This window comes from Mesocricetus auratus, unplaced genomic scaffold (genome assembly GCF_017639785.1).
Source record: "Mesocricetus auratus isolate SY011 unplaced genomic scaffold, BCM_Maur_2.0 Super-Scaffold_100014, whole genome shotgun sequence".
NCBI lineage: Eukaryota > Metazoa > Chordata > Mammalia > Rodentia > Cricetidae > Mesocricetus > Mesocricetus auratus.
The window spans coordinates 66,690,988-66,718,794 of record NW_024429197.1 but is presented as its reverse complement, the minus strand read 5'-3'; the positions used below and the strand labels follow the sequence as shown (position 1 = coordinate 66,718,794).

Here is a 27,807-nt window from a genome sequence, read left to right as displayed (position 1 = left end):
CTTCCCAAAATCAGAACCCGAAAGAATCAGTTCCTTTGGTAGCTAAAATGCTCTGCTATAAACTGTGCTTGCATTCAGATATTCTTTTTTGTTACTTTGTATTTAGTAATCTATGTCCTTAGATGTCCTTAGTTTTGCACAGATTATATGTTTCCTGATAAAAACAAAAGTATATTTTTACTTCAAGGTATTAATGCAATAAGAAAGCAACATAAGCATCACATAAAAAACTTATCCACAGGGCTGATTTTTGCCTCCTAAATCTACTAAACCCTCACTGAGATTAGCTATGTTTTAATATGAATTATCTCACCAGGATCACGATCTGAATACCAGAAGACAATTGGAAGAAATTCCTTAACAACTCAAGTACTCTGAGCATTAGTAGTTAAGCATCAGCGCTCAAACATACAGTACTCATTCTCTTGGTTCTGAGAGAGGAAGTATCATCACAATAGACAAGAGTATGTACTCTGGCTCTAAAATGCAGGTATTCTACAACAACTCTCTATTTTACTAATTACTACCCTGGAAAATAGTCAAAGCTGCAATGTAGTAAGAATTGCAATGCTAGTGTCTACTTCATATGTTTGATACGAAGATTTAATGAATAGGTAACTGTTTAGTATATATTAAATTAATTTTAGAAAATAATTTTCTAAAATATAGAATACTAGTTTTCGATGTCATACTGGGAATATGGCAATAGAAAAAAAAGGCAGATTTTTTTTATAATGAATAATTTCTCCTGTAACTTACTAATGAAGAATTCCTATTTTTCTTCTCATATCCAAGCCTGGCTGACTTAATCCTTCTCTTTTATGAGGAAGCAATCTTATTTATCACTTTAAAATAAAACCAAAACAAACAAATAAGAGTTATGGAATTATTGAGCTGAACCTATATACTGCTCACAATGTAAATATATACATACCACACAAAAAATTCAATTCTCATATTGATCATATTTTATAAATTAAAACATTGAGATTCATAAAGTTATTAGCTAATGAGCAAATCATCAGCTTGTCAGCATCCTGTCTTTTAAGGTGGTAGGTGTATTGGGCTGAGATTTACATTTGTGGCAGAGTGCCTGCCTAACATGTACAGTCACCTATATCACAATAAAACAAGTGAGGAGTTTCTGAATATAACTTGAAAGGCAGAGAAAAAAATGACAGAAACAGAGATAGAAGAGGCAGATATATCTCCATGAAGTTGAGGAGAGGCTGATTTAAGAGTTCCAAGTCAGCTAGGGCTACATAGTGAAACCCTGTTTAAAAAAAAGTCTCAACTTCAAAAAACAGAGTATCACATTTTCTCTATCCACTTATCAGTTGAGGGGCATCTAGGTTGCTTCCAGGTTCTGGTTATTACAAATAATGCTGCTATAAGCATAGTAGAACAGACATCCTTGTTGTATGAATGTGCATCCTTTGGGTATATGCCTAAGGGTGGAATTGCTGGATCTTGTGGTAGACTGATTCCCATTTTCCTGAGGAATCTCCATACTGATTTCCAAAGTGGCTGTATGAGTTGGCACTCCCACCAGCAGTGGAGGAGTGTTCCCCTTTTTCCACAACCTCTCCAGCATAAACTGTCATTGGTGTTTTTTATTGTAGCCATTCTGACAGGACTGAGATGGTATCTCAGAGTTGTTTTGATTTTCATTTCCCTGATAACTAGGGATGTTGAGCACTTTCTTAAATGTCTCTCAGCCATTTTAGTCTCCTCTATTGAGAATTCTCTATTTAGATCTGTACCCCATTTTTTAATTGGATCCTTTGGTGTTTTGGAGACTTGCTTCTTGAGTTCTTTGTAGATTTTGGAGATCAGCCCTCTGTCAGATGTGGGATTAGTGAATATCTTTTCCCATTCTGTGGGCTGCCTTTTTGTCTTGTTGACTGTGTCCTTTGCCTTGCAGAAGCTTCTCAGTTTCAGGAGGTCCCATTTATTAATTATTGATCTCAGTATCTGTGCTACTTGTGTTACATTCAGGAAGCAGTCTCCTGTACTGATTCCTTCAATGGTGCCCCCCAATTTCTCTTCTAAGAGGTTCAGTGTTACTGGATTTATGTTGAGGTCTTTAATCCATTTGGACTTAAGTTTTGTGCATGGCGATAGACATGGATCTAACTGCAGTCTTCTACATGCCAGCATCCAGTTATGCCAGCACCATTTGTTGAAGATACCTTCTTTTTCCATTGTACAATTTTAGCTTCTTTGACAAAACCCAAGTGTTCATACATTTGTGGGTTAATATCAGGGTTTTCAATTCAATTCCATTGGTCTACCTGTCTATTTTGTGCCAATACCAAGCTGTTTTCAGGACTATAGCTCCAGTGGATAGAGAAAATGTGGTACATTTACAGAATGCAGTACCACTCAGTGGGAAAAAAAAAACAATGGAACCTTGAAATTTGCAGGTAAATGAATGGCACTAGAAGAAACCATCCTGAGTGAGGTAACCCAGTCACAAAAAGACAAACATGGTATGTACTCACTCATATATGGATTTTAGACATTAATCAGGGGAGTGCCAACCTACAATCCCACTGTCAGAGAGTCTGGGAAACAGGAAGTACCCAAAGAGAGATATGTATGGTATCCCAGAGATGGTGGAATGAGGCAAAATCTCCTGAGAAGATTGGGACCATGGTGGGGAGGGGAGAGGAAGCCAGGAAAAAGAGAGGGGGAGAATAGGGAGAGGAGGAGCAGGAAAGTTGAGTTGGGGGAAGAGGAGAGGAGAGCAGTATAAGAGATACCATAATAGAGGGAGTCATTCTAGGTTTGAGAGGAGATCTGGCACTAGTGAGATTTCAGAGATCTACAAGGATGATACCAACTGGCAAACCAAGCAATAGTGGAGAGACTACCTTAAATGCCCCTCCCTGATAATGATTTTGATGACTATCTTATACAACATCCTAGAACCTCCATCCAGTGACAGATGGAAGAAGAGGTAGACATCCACAGCTAAACACTGGAACCCAGTGACAGAGAGGGAGGAGTGATGAGCAAAGGGGTCAAGACTGGACTTGTGGAACTCAGAGAAACAGCTGACCTGAACAAGGGGGAGCTCATGGACGCCAAACTGATGGCTGAGAGGCCAGTATGGGACTGATCCAGACCCCCTGAATGTGGGTGTCAGTGAGGAGGCTTAGACAATCTATGGGGGGGGCTGGTGTGGAGAGAAGGGAGAGGGAGCTAGAACTAACATGGGAAGCCAGCTTGTTTCTAATTTAAATATATAATAAAAAAGTGTTAAAAAAACAGAGTATCAGTCTTCTCATTATAGGTAGCATATGGTTTGGTGGTAAAGCCAAGACGTGTACTTGGAAGAACTAATTTGGAATTCCTTTTCTACTATTTAATATCTTTGTAATATATTAACCTATATATAAAGAGTTGCTATGAGGAGTAAGACACATTAACTTTGAAGACACTAAACATCATAAACATTCATCATTGTTGCATTTCAAATTATAAACTCAGTCAAATTCATGTCTATATGTTAATACAAGTGCATTACATATTATTGTATAATAACTCAATGGTTTAAAAAGCATTTAAAATATGTTTTGGTAAACTCTGAAGCATACTGTAAACCAAGAAGCTGTAAAAATTCCTTTAAAATAGTTCATCATAAGGATCATGGGATAATATAATAAAATACATTGTATACATACATGAAAGTCTCAAAAACTCTTAATTAATCCAACAATATTCCTTTGAAATGAAGACAAATCTGAACTTGATTTGTATATGCCAACTCATTTAGCTTTTATAGCATCTTTGAGAAGAAACCAAGTCACCGAAATTAGAGGAATTGCCCATAGTGCAGCTTAGAAACAGCTCCAGATACTGGGCCCATACCCAAGGTACTTTAACTCTAAAGTTTATGCTCTTGTGACTGTGTAAGGCTGGTTCTTCAGCTTTTTGGCTTGAGGTCCACAAAAAGCCAGGTATTCACTCATACAAGGCCAAAGAATAACTGCTTTCCTATAGCATAAAGCAAGTCAGATAACATGGTATGGTACCATGAGATTAAATCACCTCCAAATAGAAGATAATTTAATTTGGCATTTCTCCTCCCACCCCCACAAGAATAAAGTCTGTCATCCACTCATTAAAAAAATAGATGTAGGACTATTGAGACAATCACTAAGCCTAATGACTTGAGATCCATTTCCAGGACGCACACAAGTAGAGATCCAATTTCCACGAGTTGTTCTCTGACCTACACATAAATGCAATGGTAGCCCCCCTCACCATAAGAAAGCAAAACAAAAATAATAAAAAGAATATGCAAATTTTAGACTTTGAAAATAGAAAAAATTAAGAACATGTTTCGTTAATCTCCAGCCACATATTAATAAATACAATAAGGTATTTCACTAGAAATGCCTGAAAGGGCACCCCTTTCCAGTACACAGAATCCTTCATCAATATTTTTTTTTTCAGGAAACTTAGAGAAACTATTATAAACATAGGTCCTCTTAAAGAACTAAAGCAGAAATACAAAAGCTTTATAATCCTGACATTAAACATAATATACAAAGTAACAGAATTAAAGTATGTAAAACCTTTTATAAATTTGTGATCAATGGCTTTCCCCTTTTGTTAAATAAAAACCCTAGTTTGTTTATTTTTATTCTTATATATGTATATATACACACATATATACATAGACATACACATACATATGTAATCTTAGCCATCCCCATCCCCTACTCTCTTCCTCTGACTCCTCTTAGTTCTCCAGTACGTTTTTTCCTTACTAAAATACAATAGACTTCACCTCTATGCTCTGCTGCTTACCTGTTGCAGAGAATGCTAAGAGATCCATGTGGACTGCAGTGACATGGCAGGCAGAGACCAACAGTGTGATTCAGGTAAAAGCCCTCTTTGCAGGTTTCACAGTGAAGACCCTGATAACCTGGACGACACTCACACTGCCCTGACGTCTGGTTGCAGAACTTCACATTCAAGCTTCCAACCTCAGAACAGTTACATATATACTCTGAAAAGGGAAAAAAGGAGCCATTATCAAACCCTCATTTTTGTTAATAAACATTTTTGACAAATCTGTAAGGCCAGATAAAATTAACTCTAGTTTTGACTTCCTATACTATTCAGTTTATTTAAATTGGGAAATGTATACAGCAGAGTACAGAACACATAAATAGTTTAATTATAAAGCTGATATTCTCAGTTTGTTCTCGAGCACTCTTCATTGCTTACTTCTTTGCCCTAACCCACCACCCCTCTCTCTGTGTATGTGTGTGTACACTTACTTCTGAACTGAAGCCTCCAAAAGCTGGGTTATCTGCATGGCTCTTGGAGTACATGATGGAAATGATAACATGTTAAATAATAAATCATTCTCCTGTGAGCAGCAAAGGCCTAGGCTCAGGTGACTAAGTCTAGTAAGCTATACAAGGTCATATAAAACTGTGTCATAGCTGGAATCAGAAGTGTAATGCTCCAACAAGGAAATGGAGAATAAAAACTCAGATGTAAGGGAAGTGAACAATAAACCCAGAGATGGAAGTACAGACTCACCCTGATGAGAAACCAATCGCAAGTCAATATCTTTTCTAACTTAAAATATTAGAACCTAAGCATTTTCTTAGGTAGATTTCAAACAGGTTTTTTTTGGGGGGGGATGATTTAGAAATTCCTAGCTTTAGCCTTCTAATGCAAACACTTGTTTAGGAGTCTTTGCTAGTATTCTACTTATTTTAGCAAAGGGAGGGTATTTTTGATAGTATATTAACAGAGGAGTTTGCAAGCTTTTACAAAAGATGCCCTTTAAATCAACTGTAGGGAAAAAAATAAAATGTTGTATATATTCTACAGACCAGCTTCTTTCATTCCCAAATAGGGATAAACTGGGTGAAAGAAAAAACTATTTGTGAATAGTTAAGGCACTATATAAAATAGAATTACAATGATAAAAATTAAATTTGGGAAAAGTAATCTTAACATTATTCTCGATCATTTCAGAAAAAAATATGGCAGCAGCAAATCCAGAGTCTTACATAGGAAGTTATAAAGGCATTTAATTCTGTATTCTATAAAGAGAAACATGTTTAAAAATAGCATATCTACACAAATAAAAACAAAAGTCTACACACAATCCCCTTTTGGCTACCTCCCCCCGCCTTACTTTCTCAGTTTCTAAGCTTTAATATCAGTTCATTTTCCCCATTTCCTTTGAATCTGTAGACATAATGACTATACTAACGGATAATTTGTTTTAAATATTTCAAGCAGGGGTGGCAAACTATGAAACCTAACTGAGAGTTCAAATGTCTTTAGTCCCTAGATTAGGGAGAGGAATCAGCTTTACCTCAAAATCAGGATTCTTATTTTTGGCCTGATGATTGTAACTAGTGGAACACTTTCCTAGTATGTGTAAGGCCCTGGATGCAAGCCACATTAAACACACACTCACACACACCCATGCATGCACATACCCATATACTTCGGGTTTGTGGGTAGTTTTCTGAATATAAAGAAGCCACATTCAGTAGTTTGCAAACCTGTCATGGCAAGACCTCTGCTGGACCAAAACAAAATAAAATAACATCTGTCTTCTGGAATTGACAGAGGTCGAACATACATCCAACACTTCTTGCTGGATCAAGTTCCTTAAATGTTAAACTAAACAAATACTGCTGGACTGAACAGAAATGTCCCAAGAAAAATGAAGGTGAAGAAACCCTACAATAAATAGTGAAATTTTTAATGCTTCTTTACTAATAAAGGTTTTCTTATTTAAAATAAATCAGTGTTCTCAACAAACTATATTCAATTGGCATTATTTTATTTACTTTTTAGGACATATCTTTTTGTGAAATTATTTTATTATTTTATATGTATGGGTGTTTGCATGTATATCTGTGCACCACACATGTGCCTGATGTCTGCTGAGGCCAAAAGAATTTAGATTGGAATTACAGACAAGTGTGAGCCTCCATGAGGGTGCTAGGAATTAAACCTGGTCTTCTAGAAAAGCAGCAAGTGCTCTTAACTACTAAGCTATATCTTACTCCCCAATTAGCAGTGTTTTTTCTTAAAATCTAGTTAATCTAAAAATCTATATATTTTTAAAACTCAGTAATTTTTAGTAGAGTTCTAATGGATAAACCTTCAATGTCAAGATAACTGGCTATTTATTATTTCTATAGAGTAAACCCAATGTTTTCATTATTCCCTAAAAAGTCATCATGTCTATCTCTGGATCTTTGTTCATTTTGTGCTACATTCTCACATAATCAAATTACAGCTTCTATTTCAAGAAAAAGCTGAAATTTACTTTATCACTCTGAAACAAAATACTACATATTTCCTGTAAGGCTCATATGAGAGAAATTAAAGAGACAGCAAGGCAAAGAGACTGTAGAGCTGGCAAGCTAAGGTTTAAAACCCTGCCTTCTTACTTACTAACTGCATAGTCTTAGGCAAGTTACTATATTTTGCTTTCCTTTTTTCATCTGTAAATAGGGCAGAATAATAGCATTTGTATTATAGCTCCAAAATGGGGCCTGAAGTACTGTAATAACTAATGTAAGAATAGGAAAACGTTGGAAAGTGATACCATGCAAAATAGTACAAATGCAGTTCAGATGTTAGATTCATAGGAAACAGCTTTGTTATGCTCTATGGGTAAGATCATTTTTAGAAAATATCTGGAAAACAGAATTAGTACTGTTACAATTGTCTATATATAATGGGCAGTACTGATACATATGCCTATGATAAAGTGATGAGGGATTTAAGACAGTTTCAAGAAGAACAAAATGAATACATATTGATTAGACACCCTTAGTATTATGGTATTAGGCCATACTAACAGTAACAAAGCGAGTGACAAATATTTGAGCTCACAAGACCAACTCAATGACAGAAAAGACAATGATGCAATATCATGATAATCTCCCAAAAATAATCAAAGAAAGTAAGCTAGAGAAAATGTGAGAGGGTATTTGCATCTTTGTAATTATAGTTGAGAATTTTGGCATCTATCTCAAATAAAAATGGCACATACCAAATGAAAAATGAGCAGTTGCAATAAATAAGAAACATTGTGAGCATCCATTATGTCCAACTAATTTGGTAGCTTGTAAGAAAAAACTCAGACCTTTTACAGTTCTAGGCATTCATGTGGAACCATAGGATGTAACGCAGAAATTGTGCCATCCCCTTAATGGAAAACTCTATGAAAATGAAAAAAAAAAAGAAATTTCAGTTGATAAAGCAATGGGAAGGACCTGTATCCCAAAGCAACAGAGCAAGTACTGACTTTTAATGAGGTGAAATCACAGACATCAGAGTAACACAAAGGGGCTATAACATGATTAATGGTAAGTCACCAGTGCACATTAATGGGAATGAAATAACAGAAGCTAACCACAGGCAGTATGAAAAGCTCATTCAGTTTCCTTGGAGTGAATTCGGATTACTGTTTGTCAAAAGAGTAGCAGATTATATTCCAAAGCCTTGAAATTCTAGGGAAAACCTCTACAGAGACATAATTAGAAGGAGTAATGCAAGTGCTCACAGACAGATTACAATATTAGGCAACCTTTGGTTGTCTGGTTTCTGAAGAACAATGTTATACAGTAGTTTGAACCCTGAAAAACAAAACAAAAACGAAACCAAAATCTTGTTACCAAACTGCTTTAAGTGCTTGAGAGTAGAAATGTAAAGGCCCAGAGAAAGGAAATGTAAAGGCCAGGTAGCTCTCCTGAGAACTTGAATTTATGAGATGATTGATGCAAAAGCATCATGAGAGTCACTGAATCTACACCCAACAGCACATTTCTTCAAATGCTCCTCAACAAAAGACCAAGAGATGAATCCTCTTGGGCATTCAGGGAAGATATTTCTTGTAGGCCCCATCTCTTCTTCATATGCAAATACCTATTCTGGAAGACATTATCCTCATTTATATATAACTGACCTTTAATGGACTTCTACATACTGGGCATGGCTTTCTCTCTATCTAACTTTTATAATCTAGGTCTTTGCCCAGCTGGGAGTGGTGCCACTTGCCCACAATCCAAGCTGTTCTACAGGTGAGGCAGGAGGATTATAAATCTGAGGCCAACCTGGGCAACTTAGTGAGACTGTCTCAAGAAAGTAAAAAGGCTCATGAAAGGGGATTTTTCCTAGAGTGCATGAGGTTCTGGGTTCAATCTCCAGCACTACACGTATCGAGGTCAATTATACCCTTTAGAGAACTTTCAATGTTTTTTGATATCTGCAGCTGGGAAATAGAAGCAGAACAGTCAGAAGTTCAAGGCCAGCCCTGGATACATAGTAAGTTTAAAATATGAACTACCTGAGCTCTTATCTCAAAAAATACACAAACAAGCAAGCAAAACAAAAGAGATAGGTATGACCATTTAAGCATAGTAACTTTAGGTGCATTCAGTACACCACCATAAAATGTCACCATTTTTCAAGAAAGTCTACAATAACTATCTCTCATTTCTCAAACTGAAGAAGGAAGGGGTGAAAACTGTCAAAATTCGGGGTGAAGACTGTCAAATTTCAGGAATATTCCATTGAATAATGTCTATATAGCAAATGATCCCTTTTTTCTTTTTCTAAGAAGTGAATAGTTCTTTTTATACTTCAAAAGTATGTCACACAGTTTACCCTTTAGTCTGTCCATCTATATTTGCAAGTGTTTATTACAGGAGTCATTGGTCTGTTTTGAGGCCTCTAGTTTTTGCTACACCACTAATAATGGGCTCTCACTGGGTTCCTCTTGGATATCCTGTTGTTGTCTGGTGTCATGGAGACCCTGCTGTTTTGGATCTGAGTTTGGTTCCTTTCACATGCTCCAACATTCATAGGTTCAGTAGCTGTTGGGGTGGGCCAATTCATAGGCCTTGTTGGTCAACTTGCTAGTTTTCCTTCATTGACCCTACATAGAAGAGCTCCCCAGCACTGCCTCGGCTAGTTTGCCCAATGAAGCCTACAGCAAGCAGCTGGGACCAGTTCTCCTGCTCTCAGGCCCCCAGATCCAGGTTCCCTCACTTATACAGTCAGGGCCAGTTCTACTGTATTGTCCCAGAAAGATGCAGGACTTCCTCTCCTGAGTGTTGTAGTTGGTATAGGGCAAAGCTAGTTCTCTCACTCTCATTACCCTCTGGCTGGCTCTCTCACATGTTATATGTAGCAAAGGGTAGATGGGGAAAGGCATCTTTCCTTCACTCATGCCACCATATGGGCAGACAAGGTGGGCAAGGTCAGCTCTCCTGGTCTTAAGCTCTCATGGTTGGCTCATCTTTGTCCTCAACCACAGTGGTAGCACTAGTGTGCTTCCCAGATGAAGTGCACACCTATGGTGAGAGGTGGGGCCGTCTTTTTCAAGTTCAAGTACAGGGTCAGCTCTTCCCTAAAAGGTGGGGCCAGATCATCTGCTGCATATCCAGCTAGGGGAAGGACCAGACATCCCAGGGAGTGTGAAGAGCAGGGCTGGCTCAGCAAAGCATGGCTTCAATGACTTCCATGCTAACATCAGTCATGGACATCACCACAGACCCCATCTCAGCCCCAGTGGCATCACATGAGCCTCAGATCCACACAGTCCAGGTAGCAGCATAGTCTCTAGGCTTCAACTGGACCCCAGGTGGCTGGCCAGTCCCTGGGCATCTGCAGAGCCCTTAGTAGCAACTGGAGCCATGGATACCACTACAGACCCAAGCCTTCACAGGGCCACAGCTCTAGGTACCATCCCATATCAGGATGTCTTCATGACTCCAGGTGTCATCACTGACCACACAGATCAGCATGGTCCTGGATGTGGCATTGTCCTTAGACACTGACACTGTCTGAAGGGGTCTTCCAGATCCCAGTCCTCCACAGGGCCCTTGGTGACATCAGAAGCCCTAGCCATCAAGACAGATCCTGGCTGCTGTAGGACCTCCCAGACATGGCCCTCAGCAGCAGTCCTGGCTCCGATGACACCATGGCCCTGGGTGACAGTGCAGGTCACCCTAATCAGGATGTCCAAATGGCAGAATAGCCTTAGAGACCCTTATTGTCACAGTTGTAGCAATTGTCCTTGCCTTTGGTGGCAATATAGGCCAAGGATATCAATATTGACCCTGGCTGTGGTAGAATCACAGACTCAGTCATGGTGCTAAGCAGCAGCCTGGCCCTGATATCACCGTAGTCCCAGGTAGCAGCCCAGGGCATCTGGACTGGCATGCCCCTGTAGCATCATTGCCCTCGGATACTAACATGGCTCCAGGTGGCACCCGAGACTCCCAGCATTATCTCAGGAGTCACTGACATCAACATAGACCCTGAATGTGGTAGGGCAATGGGCCTAGACAAGGCTCTCGTCTGCAGCCCTGGTCTGGAAGATACTATCACCCTAGCTGACAGCTCTGGCCACCCAAATTGACCCAACATGGTCACAGGTTGCAGCTCAGACCTCAGGCACCCAGATTGGCATGCTGCCCCCTCCATGGCAGTGCAACCCTTGGATACCAATGTGACCCCAACACAGTCCCTTGCAGGGTCCTTAGTGACAACAGGAGCCAAAGACATTAAGTCGGGCTCCCTAGGTTGCTCCAGGGCCTCGGATCAAGACTCTTGGTCATAGTAGTGTCTCACACATCTCCCTGGACTCGGCTGGCCATTCATGTCAGTCCATTCTTCGCCATCCTCACCTCTCCTGATCTGCTTCTCTCTCAAGCACACAAACCATTCTGCTGTTCCTCTCTTCTACCTCCCCACCCTATACTCAGGACCAGGGCTCTTGATTGGGTCACAGGTGACACTTGGTTGAATACAGCCCGCCCTAGACATAAGGGAATGTTGAAGAGATGTTGACTTTCCTCTCTCCTGTGACAGGGCTAGAGACCTCAGGGAAGTACTTGGTACAATGGTACTTGATTGCATATAGCCCCCTCAGACTCAAAAGTTGGGGTGGGAGAGGGGCATCTGTGTCCATCGCTGATTCAGACCACATCAAGTGATTCTTAAAAACTAGAAAACATACTTTGACCACAGACCTGATTTCCTAAAGGTATAGAGTGTTCAAAATGAACTTTTTAAAAAAAAATTACAACTTTCATTTTTGTATATTTGGAGAAAAAGAATCTGGGAAAAGCTTCATTCTAAGGAAAAGGAACAGTGGTTTTTTGCTTTTATGAAGTGTCTTACTCTAGCATAGCATTGATACTCAAATTACATTTCATGTTTATATTATGCTAGTAGGTCATAAATATGACAATCTGGGGAACAATGTTAGAGCTGATGAGTTTCTTGAGTTAAAGCAGGTTTCATAGAAATGTGGAAAGTTTAAAAGCCATTGTTTGTAAAGAAAAGCTCTAACATTAACTTTTTAAAATAAAGATGTATCCACAAAACTCCCCAACCACAATTTTCTACAGTAAAACATTAATTTTATGGTAGAAATTTGAGAATAAAGGAGCAAACTTTCTGTAGAAAGTTTTCTGTATCACAGTGAAGGCTATGTTGTTAGTGTGGCTTAGCCCTGTCTCACTGCTATATTTCCCCAACACAAGGACAATTCATCTAATTAATGGGACAAGACGACAGAGTCTAAGAAGGTAACAGCTAGCTTTTACTACTAATAATGAAGTGATTTCACCAGTCATTGAGCATGTGCCACATATATTAGACATAACATTAGATACAACATGAATGGTGTCCTTTGTTATCTACTACAATCTTGGGACATAGGGATCTTGAGTGAGAAATCCAATACTCAGTAAAAAAAATAAAATAAAATAAAATAAATCAAATAATTAACCAGGACCTGAGATATTAAGAAATACCATTCTACAAAGCAGTAACCACTTAAAGTCATATTTTAGGGCTCATTGGCTATCTCTATGCCCTTTAATGAGTCTTGAGTACTCTGGCATGTTCTCTGATTCTCATCATCCATAATAAGAAAATAAGCAAATAAAAGTAGAAATTATCTATGGTTATATGTACTGCTTTTGGCTCATAAAACTTGCTTTATAATCTAGAAATTGTTTTAAATAGTAATCCCAGTAAGTAGGAAAATACTTTTCTTTATGAAATGCAAATGGTTTTATTTCGTTTCATGGATACAGACTATTTTTCTTCCTCTCAGTTGTATAATCACTTAACTTTCTCTCCAGTGTCAAGCTGTCCAGCTCCTTCAAGATGAACTAACTGGTTTCTCCAACTGTGCTCTTTACCACATCCTCGCCCTCCTCTTTCCGTGATTCTGTTCTCTCTTTACCTACCTCCATTTCCACCTTTTCAATCTTTCACTTTTTATAGATTCTACATTCCAAATATGTACTCTAACAGCCTAAAATATACTCTCTTTAATCTCCTATCCCATGTAACAACCATTTATCTCCCAAATAAAATTTCTCAAAGCAAAACAGATTGTCTTTTAAAACCATGTTTTCTTTAAAATTCTGTAACCTTTTCTGAATTACTGAAAATGCTCTCTCAAAAATTATTGTTGCAAAACATCAGCCTCCCTAATCCATGCAACACTTTAATCTTTCGTTATTTCTTCGTTTGGGGGGGTTGTGGATATTGAACCCAGAGCATCACACATGCTAAGGACATGCTCCATCACTAAGTTACACTCTCACACCTGTTCTTTCCTTTCTCCATGTAAGTCTCTAGCAATTCTTTGAGGATTCACTGAGAATGTACTAATATTAATTCCTATACTTTTACTTGTGTTTCTGTCACTGAAGAGCCTTATAATGATTCTCAATGGATTTTTGCCTATGTGTATACCTCCTTTGCACTGTGATGTTGCTGTAATTTCTCATCAAAAGATAGTGTCCATTTGAAACCCCATAATCTGTGCTAAACAACTATACAATAAGAAATTCTGCTGGTGTCGTTGGTCCACACTTTTAGTCCCAGCACTTGGGAGGCAGAGATAGGCAGATCTCTGCGAGTTGAGACCAGCTTGGTCTACAGAGTAAATTCCAGGACAACCAGTGCTATACAGAGAAATCCTGTTTAGGAAGACGAAGACAAAGATGAGGAGGAGAAGGAGGAGGAGGAGAAGGAGGAGGAGGAGGAGGAGGGAGAGGGAGAGGGGGAGGGGGAGGAGGAGGAGGAGGAGGAGGAGGAGGAGGAGAAGGAGAAGGAGAAGGAGAAGGAGAAGGAGAAGGAGAAGGAGAAGGAGAAGGAGAAGAAGAAGAAGAAGAAGAAGAAGAAGAAGAAGAAGAAGAAGAAGAAGAAGAAGAAGAAGAAGAAGAAGAAGAAGAGGAAGAGGAAGAGGAAGAGGAAGAGGAAGAGGAAGAGGAAGAGGAAGAGGAAGAAGAAGAAGAAGAAGAAGAAGAAGAAGAAGAAGAAGAAGAAGAAGAAGAAGAAGAAGAAGAAGAAGAAGAAGAAGAAGAAGAAGAATTCTACAGATACAGACAGGGGCTAGAGAGCTGGGACAAGAGATGCAAGCACCGCTGTTCTAGCAGAGGCGATGTTTCAATTCATAACTTACAGGGTAGTTCACGACCATTTCTAACTGCAGTTCTTGGGAATCTATCTGATATCCTGTTCTGACCTCCGCAGGAATCAATCATACACAAAGTAAATGTACATGCAGGTAAATGCTCACACATAAAGCAAAATAAATACATCTAATTTAAAAGGCTTTCTAAAGAAATTTTATGGACAGAAAAGTTGGCTATCCACCCATCCCCAGTAGGGCACCAAACATGAATGAGGGCATCTTAGATTCTCTAGCTTCAGTTAATGAGCCAATGCAACAACATGGATACATTGATTTGTTACCTAGACACAAATTAGTCATTTGGGAAAAGAGAACCTCAATTGAGAAAATGTCCCCATCAGATTGTCTTGTGAGCATACCTGTGGCCCAGTTCTTACTTCCTAGTTGATACAGGAGCTATGTCATCCCTAGGCAGGGGGTTCTGGGTAGTATAAGAAAAGCAGCTGAGCAAGTCACTGAAGCAAAACATAAGCAAACAAGTCATTCACATTCCTCCACGTTCCCTGATTCAGTCCCTGCCTCCAGGTTCCTGCTTGAACTCCTGTCCTGACTTTCCTCAATGACCCGGGAGTCTTTGTGACCTGGCAGTTGTAAAATAAATAAAATATTTTCTCCCTCAAGTTCCTTTTGGTGAAAAGCAAACTAAATTAATGAGTAAACCCAAAAGAAACCAAGAAAACCATCCAGAAACATAAATAAACCACTAATGTAGGTTTATGACTCTGAGGTTTGTAATTTATTGTCACACAGCAATAGACACCTGACACCCAGTAGTCTAAATAAGATGCTTTCATCACAACCAGTCACATAAAATGACTTCAGGGCTGAGGATGTAATTCAGTAGTAGAACACTTGTCTGTCACACATAGGTTCCATTCCCAGAATCACAAACAACAATTACATTTTAAAAACTCTTATTTCATTTTCTGGTTATAGATTCCCAACTAGACTCCATCTATTCATTAAGCACTGCTTGGTTAACAAGGTCAGTATGTCCTGAATTACCAGCACTAAGAATCAAGGTAGAAATATCACAAGTTTTAATTCATTCTGGGTTACATGGCAAGATTCTGTACAAAGAGAGAGAGAGAGAGAGAGAGAGAGAGAGAGAGAGAGAGAGAGAGAGAGAGAGAGAGAGAGAGAGAGAGAGAGAGAGAGAGAGAGAAAGAAAGAAAGAAAGAAAGAAAGAAAGAAAGAAAGAAAGAAAGAAAGAAAGAAAGAAAGAAAGAATGATACTCGTTGAGATGGCTGGTGCACACTTTCAATTCCAGCAATCTAGAGGCAGAGTCTAGAGGCAGAGGCATGAGAATCTCTGTGAGTCTGAGGCCAGACTGGTCTAGAGAGTCAGTTTCAGGACAGCAAGAGCTATATACTGAGATCCTGTCTCAAACACAAAACGTGTGTGTGTGTGTGTGTGTGTGTGTGTGTGCGCGCGCGCGCGCGCACAGGGGAGAACAGAAGAAGAAAAGTAGTAATTAGACTTTTTTGTTTGTTTGTTTTTTTATTTGTTTTCTCAAAAGGCATCTTATACACTGACTGGCTATCAAAATGGAGACACAAATTTGATACCCAGAACTCATATGAAGTTGAAAGGAGAGAATCAACACCTCAACATTGTCCTCTGACCTGCACATATACACCATGACACACATGCCCACACCCACACCCACACTATAGTACTCTGTAAAATGAACTTTGTAGTATACTACACTGTAGAAAATGAGCCATCCTACTTAATATTTATAACAATATATTATAAATATTTATAACAATATATTATACAATACAATTAAAGTTCAATTACAACATCTGAATAATTTTTAGAAATATCCAAGGCTGGATAGTATGTAAAGAGGTATATGTCACTAAATGGATATTTGGGACACTTTTCTTACTTATTGGTTTCTTAGTCACTTGATTTTTTTGTTTATTTTTTATTTAAGTTTAAATTTAGATTAGAAACAAGGTTGCTTCACAAGTCAGTTCCAGGTCCCTCTCCCTTTCCCTCCCCTCCTCCCATGCCCTCCCCCCAACCTCCCCCATTATCCCCTCATTTCCCAGGGAGGGTGAGGCCCTCCAAGGGGGTGTCCATAGTCTACCATTTCATCCAGGGCCTGGACCCTCCCCCAAGAGTTCAGGGTGAGAATGCACATCACATTGTTGGATGGGAGTCCAAAGTCCGTGTGTATCCTTGGGATGAGTACTGATCTACTGCCCAAGTTCAATAGATTACCTAGGCCTCCTCACTGACACTCACATTCAGGGGGTCTTGATCAGTCCCATGCTGGATTCCCAGGCTGATGCCTGGGATTCAAGAGTTAACCTTTGTCTGGTCAGCTGTTTCTGGGGGTTAGACCAGCCCAGTCTTAATCCCTTTGGTCATCAGTCCTCCCTCTCTGTTACTGGCTTTCTTGAGTTCAGCTCAGTGCTTGGCCATGGGAGTGTGCCACTTCTTCCATCAGCCACTGAATGAAGTTTCTGTTTCCCAGACTCTCTGGCCATGGGATTGTAGGCTGGCACTCCCCAGATATATGTCTAAAATCCACATATGAGAGAGTACATGCCATGTTTCTCTTTTTGTGACTGGGTTACCTCACTCAGGATGGTTTCTTCTAGTGTCATCCATTTGCTTGCAAATTTCAGGATTCCACTGTTTTTTCTGTTGAATAGTACTCCATTGTGTAAATGTACCACATTTTCTCTATCCACTCTTCGGTTGAGGGGCATCTACGTTGCTTCCAAGTTCTGGCTATTATAAATAATGCTGCTATGAACATAGTGGAACAGACATCCTTGTTGTATGATTGGGCATCTTTTACATATATGCCTAAGAGTGGAGTTGCTGGGTCTTGTGGTAGGTTTTTTCCCATTTTTCTGAGGAATCTCCATAATGATTTCCAAAGTGGCTGAACCAGTTGGCACTCCCACCAGCAATGGAGGAGTGTCCTCCTTTCACCACATCCTCTCCAGCATAAATTGTCATTGGTGTTTTTGATTTTAGCCATTCTGACAGGAGTGAGATGGTATCTCAGAGTTGTTTTGATTTGCATTTCCTGGATGGCTAAGGATGTTGAGCACTTTCTCAAGTGCCTCTCAGCCATTTTAGATTCCTCTATTGAAAATTCTCTAATTAGTTCTGCAGCCCACTTTTTATTTGGATCCTTTGGTGTTTTGGAGACTTGCTTCTTTGTAAATTTTGGAGATCAACCCTCTGTCAGATGTGGGATTAGTGAATATTTTTCCCATTCTGCGAGCTGCCTTTTTGTCTTGCTGACTGTGTCCTTTGCCTTACAGAAGCTTCTCAGTTTCAGGAGGTCTCATTTATTAATTGTTGATCTCACTGTCTATGCTAGTGGCGTTATGTTCAGGAAGGTGTCTCCTGTACCAATTCATTCATGGGTACCACCCACTTTCTCTTCTAAGAGGTTCAGTGTGGCTGGATTTATGTTGAGGTCTTTGATCCATTTGGACTTAAGTTTTGTGCATGGCGATAAACATGGATCAATCTGCATTCTTCTACATGCCAGCCTCCAGGTATGCCAGCACCATTTGTTGAAGATGCTTTCTTTAGTCCATTGTATATTTTTAGCTTCTTTGTCAAAGATGAGATGTTCATATATGTGTGGGTTAATATCCGGGTCTTCAATTCGATTCCATTGGTCTACCTGTCTATTTTTGTGCCAATACCAAGCTGTTTCCAGGACTATAGCTCTATAATAGAGCTTGAGGTCAGGGATGGTGATGCCTCCGGACATTGCCTTGTTGAATAGGGTTGCTTTGGCTATCCTGGGTCTTCTGTTTTTCCATACAAAATTGATTATTGTTTTTTCAAGGTCTGTGAAGAATTGTGCTGGGATTTTAATGGGGATTGCATTGAATCTGTAGATTGCTTTTGACAGGATTGCCATTTTTACTACATTGATCCTACCTATCCAAGAGCATGGGAGATCTTTCCATTTTCTGAGGGCTTCTTTAATTTCTTTCTTCAAAGATTCAAAGTTCTTGCGATACAGGTCTTTCACTTGTTTGGTTAGCGTTACCCCAAGGTATTTTATGTTGTCTGTGGCAATTGTAAAGGGTGATGTTTCTCTTATTTCTTTCTCAGCCCTTTTATCATCTGTATATAGTAGGGCTACTGATTTTCTTGAGTTGATCTTGTAGCCTGCCACTTTGCTAAAGGTGTTAATCAGTTGTAAGAGTTCCCTGGTAGAGTTCTTTGGGTCATTGATGTAAACTATCATATCATCTGCAAACAGTGAAAGTTTGACTTCTTCCTTCCCAATTTGTATCCCCTTGATCCCCCTTGGTTGTCGTATGGCAATGGCTAGAACTTCAAGTACCATGTTGAATAGGTATGGAGACAGTGGACAGCCTTGTTTTGTTCCTGATTTTAGAGGAATTGCGTTGAGTTTCTGTCCATTTAGTTTGATGTTGGTTGTTGGTTTACTGTATATAGCTTTTATTATGTTTAAGTATGTCCCTGTTATCCCAGATCTCTCCAAGACCTTTATCATGAAGGGGTGTTGGATTTTGTCAAAGGCCTTTTCAGCATCTAGTGAGATGATCATGTGATTTTTGTTTTTCAGCTTGTTTATATGGTGGATTACGTTGATGGATTTTCATATGTTGAACCATCCCTGCATCCCTGGGATGAAACTTACTTGATCGTGGTGAATGATTGTTTTGATGTGTTCTTGGATCCGGTTTGCCAGTATTTTATTGAGTATTTTTGCATCAGTGTTCATGAGGGATATTGGTCTGAAGTTCTCTTTCTTAGTTGTGTCTTTGTGTGGCTTGGGGATCAAGGTTATTGAAGCCTCATAGAAAGAGTTTGGCAAAGACCCTTCTGCTTCTATTGTGTGGAATACTTTGAGAAGAGTTGGTATAAGCTGTTCTTTGAATTTCTGGTAGAATTCTGCACTGAGGCCATCTGGACCTGGACTTTTTTTGGTTGGGAGACTTTTGATGACTGCTTCTATTTCCATAGGGGTTATAAGTCTATTTAAATTGCTTATCTGTTCTTGATTTAGTTTTGGCAAGTGATACCTATCCAAGAAGTCATCCATTTCCTTTAAATTTTCAAATTTTGTGGAGTACAGGTTTTCAAAGTATGACCGGATGATTCTCTGGATTTCCTCAGAGTCCATTGTTCCCCCTTTTCATTTCTGATTTTGTTAATTTGCATGTTCATTCTCTGCTGTTTGGTAAGTTTGGACAAAGGTTTGTCTATCTTGTTGATTTTCTCAAAGAATCAACTCTTTGTTGCATTGATTCTTTGTATTGTTTTCCTAGTTTCTACTTTATTGATTTCAGCCCTCAATTTGATTATTTCCTGGAGTCTGCTCCTCCTGGGGAAGTTTGCTTCTTTTTTTTTTTTGATTTTTTTTATTCTTTTTTTTTTTAATTTAGATAAGAAACAAGGTTGCTTCACAAGTCAGTTCCAGGTCCCTCTCCCTTTCCCTCCCCTCCTCCCGTGCCCTCCCCCATCCCCCCCCCCCGTTATCCCCTCGTTCCCCCAGGGAGGGTGAGGCCCTCCATGGGGGTGTCCATAGTCTGTCATTTCATATAGGGCAGGGCCTAGACCCTTCCCCAAGAGTTCAGGGTGAGAGTGCACCTCACATTGTTCTATGGGAGTCCAAAGTCCATGTGTATACTTGGGATGGGTACTGATCTGCTGCCCAAGGCTCAATAGATTCCCTAGGCCTCCTCACTGACACCCAGATTCAGGGGTCTTGATCAGTCCCATGCTGGATTCCCAGGCTGATGCCTGGGATTCAAGAGTTAACCTTTGTCTGGTCAGCTGTTTCTGGGGGTTAAACCAGCCCAGTCTTAATCCCTTTGATCATCAGTCCTCCCTCTCTGATACTGGCTTTCTTGAGTTCAGCTCAGTACTTAACCAGCCACTAAATGTAGTTTCTGTTTCCCAGACTGTCTGGCCATGGGATTGTAGGCTGGCACTCCCCAGATCTATGTCTAAAATCCATATATGAGAGAGTACATGCCATGTTTCTCTTTTTGTGACTGGGTTACCTCACTCAGGATGGTTTCTTCTAGTGTCATCCATTTGCCTGCGAATCTCATGATTCCATTATTTTTTTCTGCTGAATAGTACTCCATTGTGTAGATGTACCACATTTTCTCTATCCACTCTTCGGGTGAGGGACATCTTGGTTGCTTCCAAGTTCTGGCTATTACAAATAAAGCTGCTATGAACATAGTGGAACAGACATCTTTGTTGTATGAATGGGCATCTTTTGGGTATATGCCTAAGAGTGGAGTTGCTGGGTCTTGTGGTAGGTTTTTTCCCATTTTTCTGAGGAATCTCCATACTGCTTTCCAAAGTGGCTGAACCAGTTGGCACTCCCACCAGCAATGGAGGAGTGTCCCCCTTTCACCACATCCTCTCCAGCATAAACTGTCATTGGTGTTTTTGATTTTAGCCATTCTGACAGGACTGAGATGGTATCTCAGAGTTGTTTTGATTTGCATTTCCTGGATGGCTAAGGATGTTGAGCACTTTCTCAAGTGCCTCTCAGCCATTTTAGACTCCTCTATTGAAAACTCTCTATTTAGTTCTGCAGCCCACTTTTTAATTGGGTCCTTTGCTGTTTTGGAGACTTGCTTCTTGAGTTCTTTGTAAATTTTGGAGATCAACCCTCTGTCAGATGTGGGATTAGTGAATATTTTTTCCCATTCTGTGGGCTGCCTTTTTGTCTTGCTGACTGTGTCCTTTGCCTTACAGAAGCTTCTCAGTTTCAGTAGGTCCCATTTATTAATTGTTGATCTTACTGTCTGTGCTACTGGTGTTATGTTCAGGAAGCTGTCTCCTGTACCAATTCGTTCAAGGGTACCACCCACTTTCTCTTCTATGAGGTTCAGTGTGGCTGGATTTATGTTGAGGTCTTTGATCCATTTGGACTTAAGTTTTGTGCATGGCGATAAACATGGATCGATCCGCATTCTTCTACATGCCAGTCTCCAATTATGCCAGCACCATTTGTTGAAGATGCTTTCTTTATTCCATTGTATATTTTTAGCTTCTTTGTCAAAGATCAGATGTTCGTACGTGTGTGGGTTAATACCCGGATTTTCAATTCGATTCCATTGGTCTACCTGACTATTTTTGTGCCAATACCAAGCTGTTTTCAGGGTATGTTGTGTCTTCATTCTCACTGAATTCTAGGAAGTCTTTAATTTCTTTTTTTATTTCTTCTTTGACCCAGGGATGGTGCAGTTAAGCGTTATTCAATTTCCATGAGTTTGTAGGTTTTCTGCAATTTGTGTTGTTGTTGAATTATAATTTTAAAGCATGGTGGTCTGATAAGATGCATGCAATTATTCCAATTTATTTGTAGCTGCTGAGGTTTGATATGTTGTCAAGTATGTGGTCGATTTTTGAGAAGGTTCCATGTGGTGGTGAGAAGAAGGTATATTGTTTTTTATGTGGATGAAATGTTCTATAGATGTCTGTTAATCCCAGTTGGGTCATTACTTCTATTATACCCTTTGCTTCTTTGTTGAGTTTCTGTCTGGTATTCCTGTCTAGTGGTGAGAGCGGTGTGTTGAAATCTCCCACTATAACTGTGTGGGGCTTTATATGTGATTTAAGTTTTAGTAATGTTTCTTTTATGAATGTGGACACCTTTGTATTTGGGGCATAGATGTTCAGGATAGACACTTCATCTTGGTGGATTTCACCTGTGATGAGTATGTAATGATCTCCTTCATCTCTTTTGATTGATTTCATTTTAAAGTCTAGTTTATTAGATATTAGGATTGCTACCCCTGCTTGTTTCTTGGGTCCGTTTGATTGGAATTTTTTTCCCAACCTTTAACTCTCAGGTAATGCCTGTCTTTGAGGGTGAGGTGTTTTTCTTGTATGCAGCAGAAGGAAGGGTTCTGTCTTCAAATCCATTCTGCTAGCCTGTGTCTTTTTATGGGTGAGTTAAGGCCATTAATATTGAGGGATATTAATGACCATTGATTGCTCATCCTTCTTTGATTTGCAATGGTTGTTGGTGGTGGAATTATGTGTGGAATTTCACCCCTTTGTTCTTTTGACTGTTGGTAGAGAGGGATTCTCTAATGCTTATGTTTTTCTGGTTATAATTAACTTCCTTCCAAAACTTTTTGTAGGGCTGGGTTAGTGGATACGTATTGCCTGAATCTAGTTTTGTCATGGAATATCTTGCTTTCTCCATCTTTAGTGATCGAGAGATTTGCCGGGTATAGTAGTCTGGGCTGGCATCCATGGTCTCTTAGTGTTGGTACAATATCTATCCAGGACCTTCAGGCTTTCAGAGTTTCCATGGAGAAGTCAGGTGTAATTCTGATAGGTCTGCCTTTATATGCTACTTGGCCTTTTTCCTTAGCTGCTCTTAATATTCTTTCTTTATTTTGTATATTTGGGGTCTTGATTATTATGTGGCAAGGGGACTTTTTTTGTGGTCCACTCTATTTGGTGTTCTGTAAGCTTCTTGTACCTTCATTGGCATGTCTTTCTTAAGGTTGGGAAAGTTTTCTTCTATGATTTTGTTGAATATGTTTTCTGCCCCTTTGAGGTGGTTTTCTTCTCCTTCTTCTATACCTATTATTCTTAGGTTTGGTCTTTTCATGGTGTCCCATATTTCCTGGATGTTTTGTGTTAAGGATTTGTTGGACTCAAGGTTTTCTTTGGTTGATGAATCCGTTTCTCCGAGTGTATCTTCAACACTTGAGATTCTCTCTTCCATCTCTTCTATTCTGTTGGTAATGCTTGTATTGGTAGTGCCTGACTGTTTGTCCAGCTTTTCTATTTTCTGCCTTTCTTCAGATTGTGTTGTTTTTATCGTCTCTGTTTCAGTTTTCAACTCTTGCAGTGTTTGCATTGTTTCTTGCAGTTTTCGGTTTATCTTTTTGTCCATTTGTTGCCTTTTATGAATTTTTTGGTTTGTTCTTTCTTCCATTTACTGCCTTTTTTGGTTTGTTTCTTCTTCCATTTCTTTCATTTTTTGCTTTGTTTCTTCTTCCATTTCCTTCCTTTTTGGGTATGTTTCTTTTTGCATTTCTTTCATTTTTTGCTTTGTTTTTTCTTCTATTTCTTTGAGGGATTTTTCCTATATCCTCTTTTAGGGCCTCTATCATTTTCATGAAAGTGGTTTTAAGGTCATTGTCTTCTGCTTCGTTTGCATTGGAATGTTGGAGTCTTGCTCATGTGGAGTCTCTAGAATCTGGTGGTGTCATATTTGTTTTTCTGTTTTGCTGAGTGTGTTTTTGTATTGTCTCTGTCCCATCTCTTCTTCTAGTGGGTGCAGAAAGAGCCCCTTACTGGTCTGGTGGTTAGGGGACCAGAGTTCCCTTTTGGTGGGTGCTAGCAAGTCCAATAATCTGGTAGTTCTTCTATTCCTTGTCCTCGTTCTGGCCCCGTGGGTGGAGAAGAAGAACAGGAATCTGGGCGCTTAGACTCTCACCGGGTTCCCTGGACCCTTTGCTGGATCCTGTTGTACCTGATCCCGGGGCCGGAACAGCTGCTCCCCTGGTCTCCCTGGCTCCTCTGTTTTCCTGGTCTTGTTGGTGGGAGAGAAGTGCTGGAGTCTGTGGTGTTTGGCTCCCACCAGGATTGGAAGCACTGTGCAGTTCCCAGGCGATCCCCAGGCACTGGAACACAGGCCCAGAAGCAGGGCCTGTTGTACCTGCTCCAGCCACCAGAACAGCACACTTGATTTTTTTAAAAAGAGACTTTTCTTCAATTGTGGCAAAATAGATACAGTAAAATTTACTATATTAAAAATTTAAGTCTAGAACTGGGTATCATTAAGTATAGTTAGACTACTTGAATGATTACATCACTTTCTCTGTTCTTATTACATTTTATTTTTTTTAACTGGTTTGTGTCTTTATTCCAAAATCCAAACACACAAGAAGGTATTTAAGAGAGTTAACAGTTTAAAAACAACTAAATGTCATGAGTCCACAATGATCTAAATAAATAATTGAATACGTTGATGGATAGGCTGAAGGAAAAGCTCTTGCTATATTAACATTCTAAATTAATAAATACAGGATGATAGAAGACAGCATCTGAAGGGGGCTCAGCCAGTGTGTGGCAGCACATGGCAGCTGAGTCAGTGGTGCTAAGCCTGGGGATTCTGTCCCTGTTTACCAGAAGCTCTTGTGGCAGAAGCAGAAGCAAGGCTGGTACAGTTTGTTATTACAATATTAGAAAATGTAGAAGAGGAATCCAGGTTCAGGGCTTCATGAATAAACTTAATAGCTACAGTGAGTGCCTATTAAGGAGCAACCAAAGGAGGGCCAAGGACCTGGGAGAAATATGTGTAAATTTCTGCCTCCTTACATGGAAATAGATGCTTCAGCTTCACATGGGCAGAACAGCTGGCCACAGCACAGATGATATCCATACTTAAAGCATAATACCAATAGTCTTTTGTTCATAGCTTTAAATTATATATAAATTCAACTTAGAAATAAACTTTTCCAACTTGAAAAAAAATCGGTGGAATTGAGGGTGTAGCTCAAGACAGAGTAGTTACCCAGCAAGCATGTAAGACTCTTAAGTTCAATCTCCAGTATGAAAACAAAAAGAAAAAAAAGTAGAATATTTCCATTAGGCACACACTGCTGGGGTAATGGCTGGAAACAAGAATGTAAATAAAATTAGTGAATGACAGTTACTTTGGGAACCAGGCATAGGCTCAAAAATCTCTCTCAATCAAATACTTAGAAGTAACTAGTGGAAAACAGTCACAGTGCTACTATAGTAGAGAAATCTGACAGACATTACATTAGTCAAGTGATCAAAATTAGGTCACAGTAAATGAGTCTTCTTCAACATGTGTCCAGGCTATAGTATCACTTCTGTAGAATTCTTAACTCAAACTAAATAACTTTATTCATCATGAAAAAAGAACAGACTGGGCTAGGGAGACAGCTCTGTCAATAAAGTGCTTACACAATCATGGTGGCCTGAGTTCACTTCCCAGCATCCAGTTTAAAAAAAAAAGAGAGAGAGAGAAGAAAGAAATGGCTATGCACAGGTGTCAGGGAGGCAGATGGAGAGATCCATGCCTAGGCTTCAGTAACCATCCACTTTAGCCAACTGGTGAGCTCCAAGTTTAGTGCGAAGCCCTGTCTCAAAAATACAGTCCACATAACCACCTGAGACCATGTTGGTATTCAAGAGCCTTTATTGCTGTTGGGCCATTACTGATCTGTGCTGTCACCTGGGCCATGGTAACCTCTGACCAGAGCTGCTGCTGAACGAATATCTGTGTCTGTGTTCCTGCAACAACTGGGGTCTGTGATGATATAATGACCTGTGTTACCTCAGGGGATAATGTAATAGGAATCCTGCTTGTTGAAATCTGAGGGCCTGCTGAACTGGCCCCGACACTACACTGGCCCCGGGATAACTGATCTTGCCCCACATTGGACACTGCATCAGGAAAGCTTCCTTACATGTACACATTTAGGAATTATGTTTCCACCCCTCTCAACAGGTGTGGGAGAACTGGCTGTGTGGCATGGACCTAGGAAAGCTGGATCTGCCCCTCACCTGAGAGGGTGGTCCCAGTGGCTCCGACTGATCAGCTCATCTACCACCCAGACCCACATCCTGGGCCTTGGGTTGGCCCACCCTAACACCTACCCCATATATGATCTGCTACAGCACATGAAGGGACTGGTCCTGTGGAAAGATAACTGCAGTATCTCCATTACTGGGGCAATAGCAGGAAATCCTCCTAGAGGAATTTTGGTGAGGGTCCAGTGATGACGGTGTGCTAGAGGCCTTGAACCAGACAAATGGCTCACTGCGAAGAACATTTTGTAGATGGGGATGACTGGACAAAAGGGTCTTTGTGACACACCATAGCTCCCAATGCCACTAGGATGAATGAAGGGGTGTTGGAAAGACAGAGGAGTGAAGTGGTTTGCTTGTTTGCTTATTTTGTTTATAATCAATTTGGGAGGGGCAGAGATGGAGGAACTGGGAAATGAAAGGGATTGGGGCACATGATGTGGAATTCTCAAGAATTAATATAGACTTATGTCTAAGAAAAGAAAAAATGAGTCCATAAAGACTGAGGAAGGCACTAATTGTCAACTTCTGGAGCCTCTACACACACACACACACACACACACACACACACTAATGCATACAACAGACCCATACAACCAAACTAAAATATTGTACACAATTACTGACCAGTATTTTTCAAAAGTATCAAGGTTATAAAAATAAGGACTACTCAGATAGAACTATCCAGGATTGGTAGTGTCTGAGAAGAGACATATAAATACAATGTGAGACCTTGTATTAGATCTATGACTAAATAAGAACTCTGGTGGGAAAAACAGTAAAGTTAAAGTAAGATCTATAGTTGGTACACAGTATTGTTATCAGTGTTAATTCCTGGTCTCAACAATTTTGACAATATTGTTATAAAAATATTAGCAAAAGGAGGATACTCAGTGAGATAATTGTTTATATTAACTTTTGAATGTTTTTAAATAAAAAGAATTGCTTAAATATTTTTATTAAAATTAATAAGAAAAGATTTATTAAGGAGAAGGCAAACTTAATAGTATAACAGGGCCACTTTCAATAGCTGACTCAAAAATATCAGTTCAAGGGGGTTGGAGGATGGCTCTGGAATTTAGAGTTCATACTGTTCTTCTGGGGATACAGATTCAGTTCCCACACCCTCATCAGGTGGCTTATAACCAGCTACCTGTAACTCCAGCTCAGGGATTTGATGTTCTCTTATGGACTCTGGCTGTGCCTGTACTCACATGTGCACAGACCCATCCAAGACACACACTGACATGTACAATTAAAATTAAATAAATCTTCAAAATTATAGTTAAGGTATAGGAAATAACAACTTATAACTTTAATAATTCAAAATCAAAGCAAGCACATTACAAAGTACACATGCTCCCAAATTGGCAATGAGATTATTTATCCTTAAAGTTAAAAGTATTGTGTCAAATGCATACAGCTTCCCAGATACCTAGCTTAGCAACTGAAGAGACTACTGGAGAGTATGCATTGCTTGCCCTTCACTGCCACTGCCTTCATATCACAAGAATGTCATAGCATATATTGCTAACCCAGGAAAAGGTCAACATTCAAAATCTAAAATACAGTTTCTACGGATGCATACTACTTTCATACCATGATAAGTTAAAAAAAAAAGTATCAAGTCTGGGACTACCCTTAATACCAAGAGATAATTCAATATCAGAAACAAAACTCTTTTTATATCAATGGTCCTATGCTGAACATAGTGTCACAT

At 39.6% G+C, this 27,807-nt stretch overlaps 1 protein-coding gene across 1 annotated transcript in view; it reads right to left on the bottom strand.

Moving 5' to 3' along the window:
* Megf9 (multiple EGF like domains 9) overlaps positions 1-27,807 on the bottom strand; it is a 107,148-nt gene that overhangs the window by 42,476 nt on the left and 36,865 nt on the right. Inside the window, exon 2 of the mRNA XM_005075103.4 lies at positions 4,822-5,023. Coding sequence (XP_005075160.1) covers positions 4,822-5,023 — 202 coding nt within the window. The remainder of the gene's footprint in view (positions 1-4,821; positions 5,024-27,807) is intronic.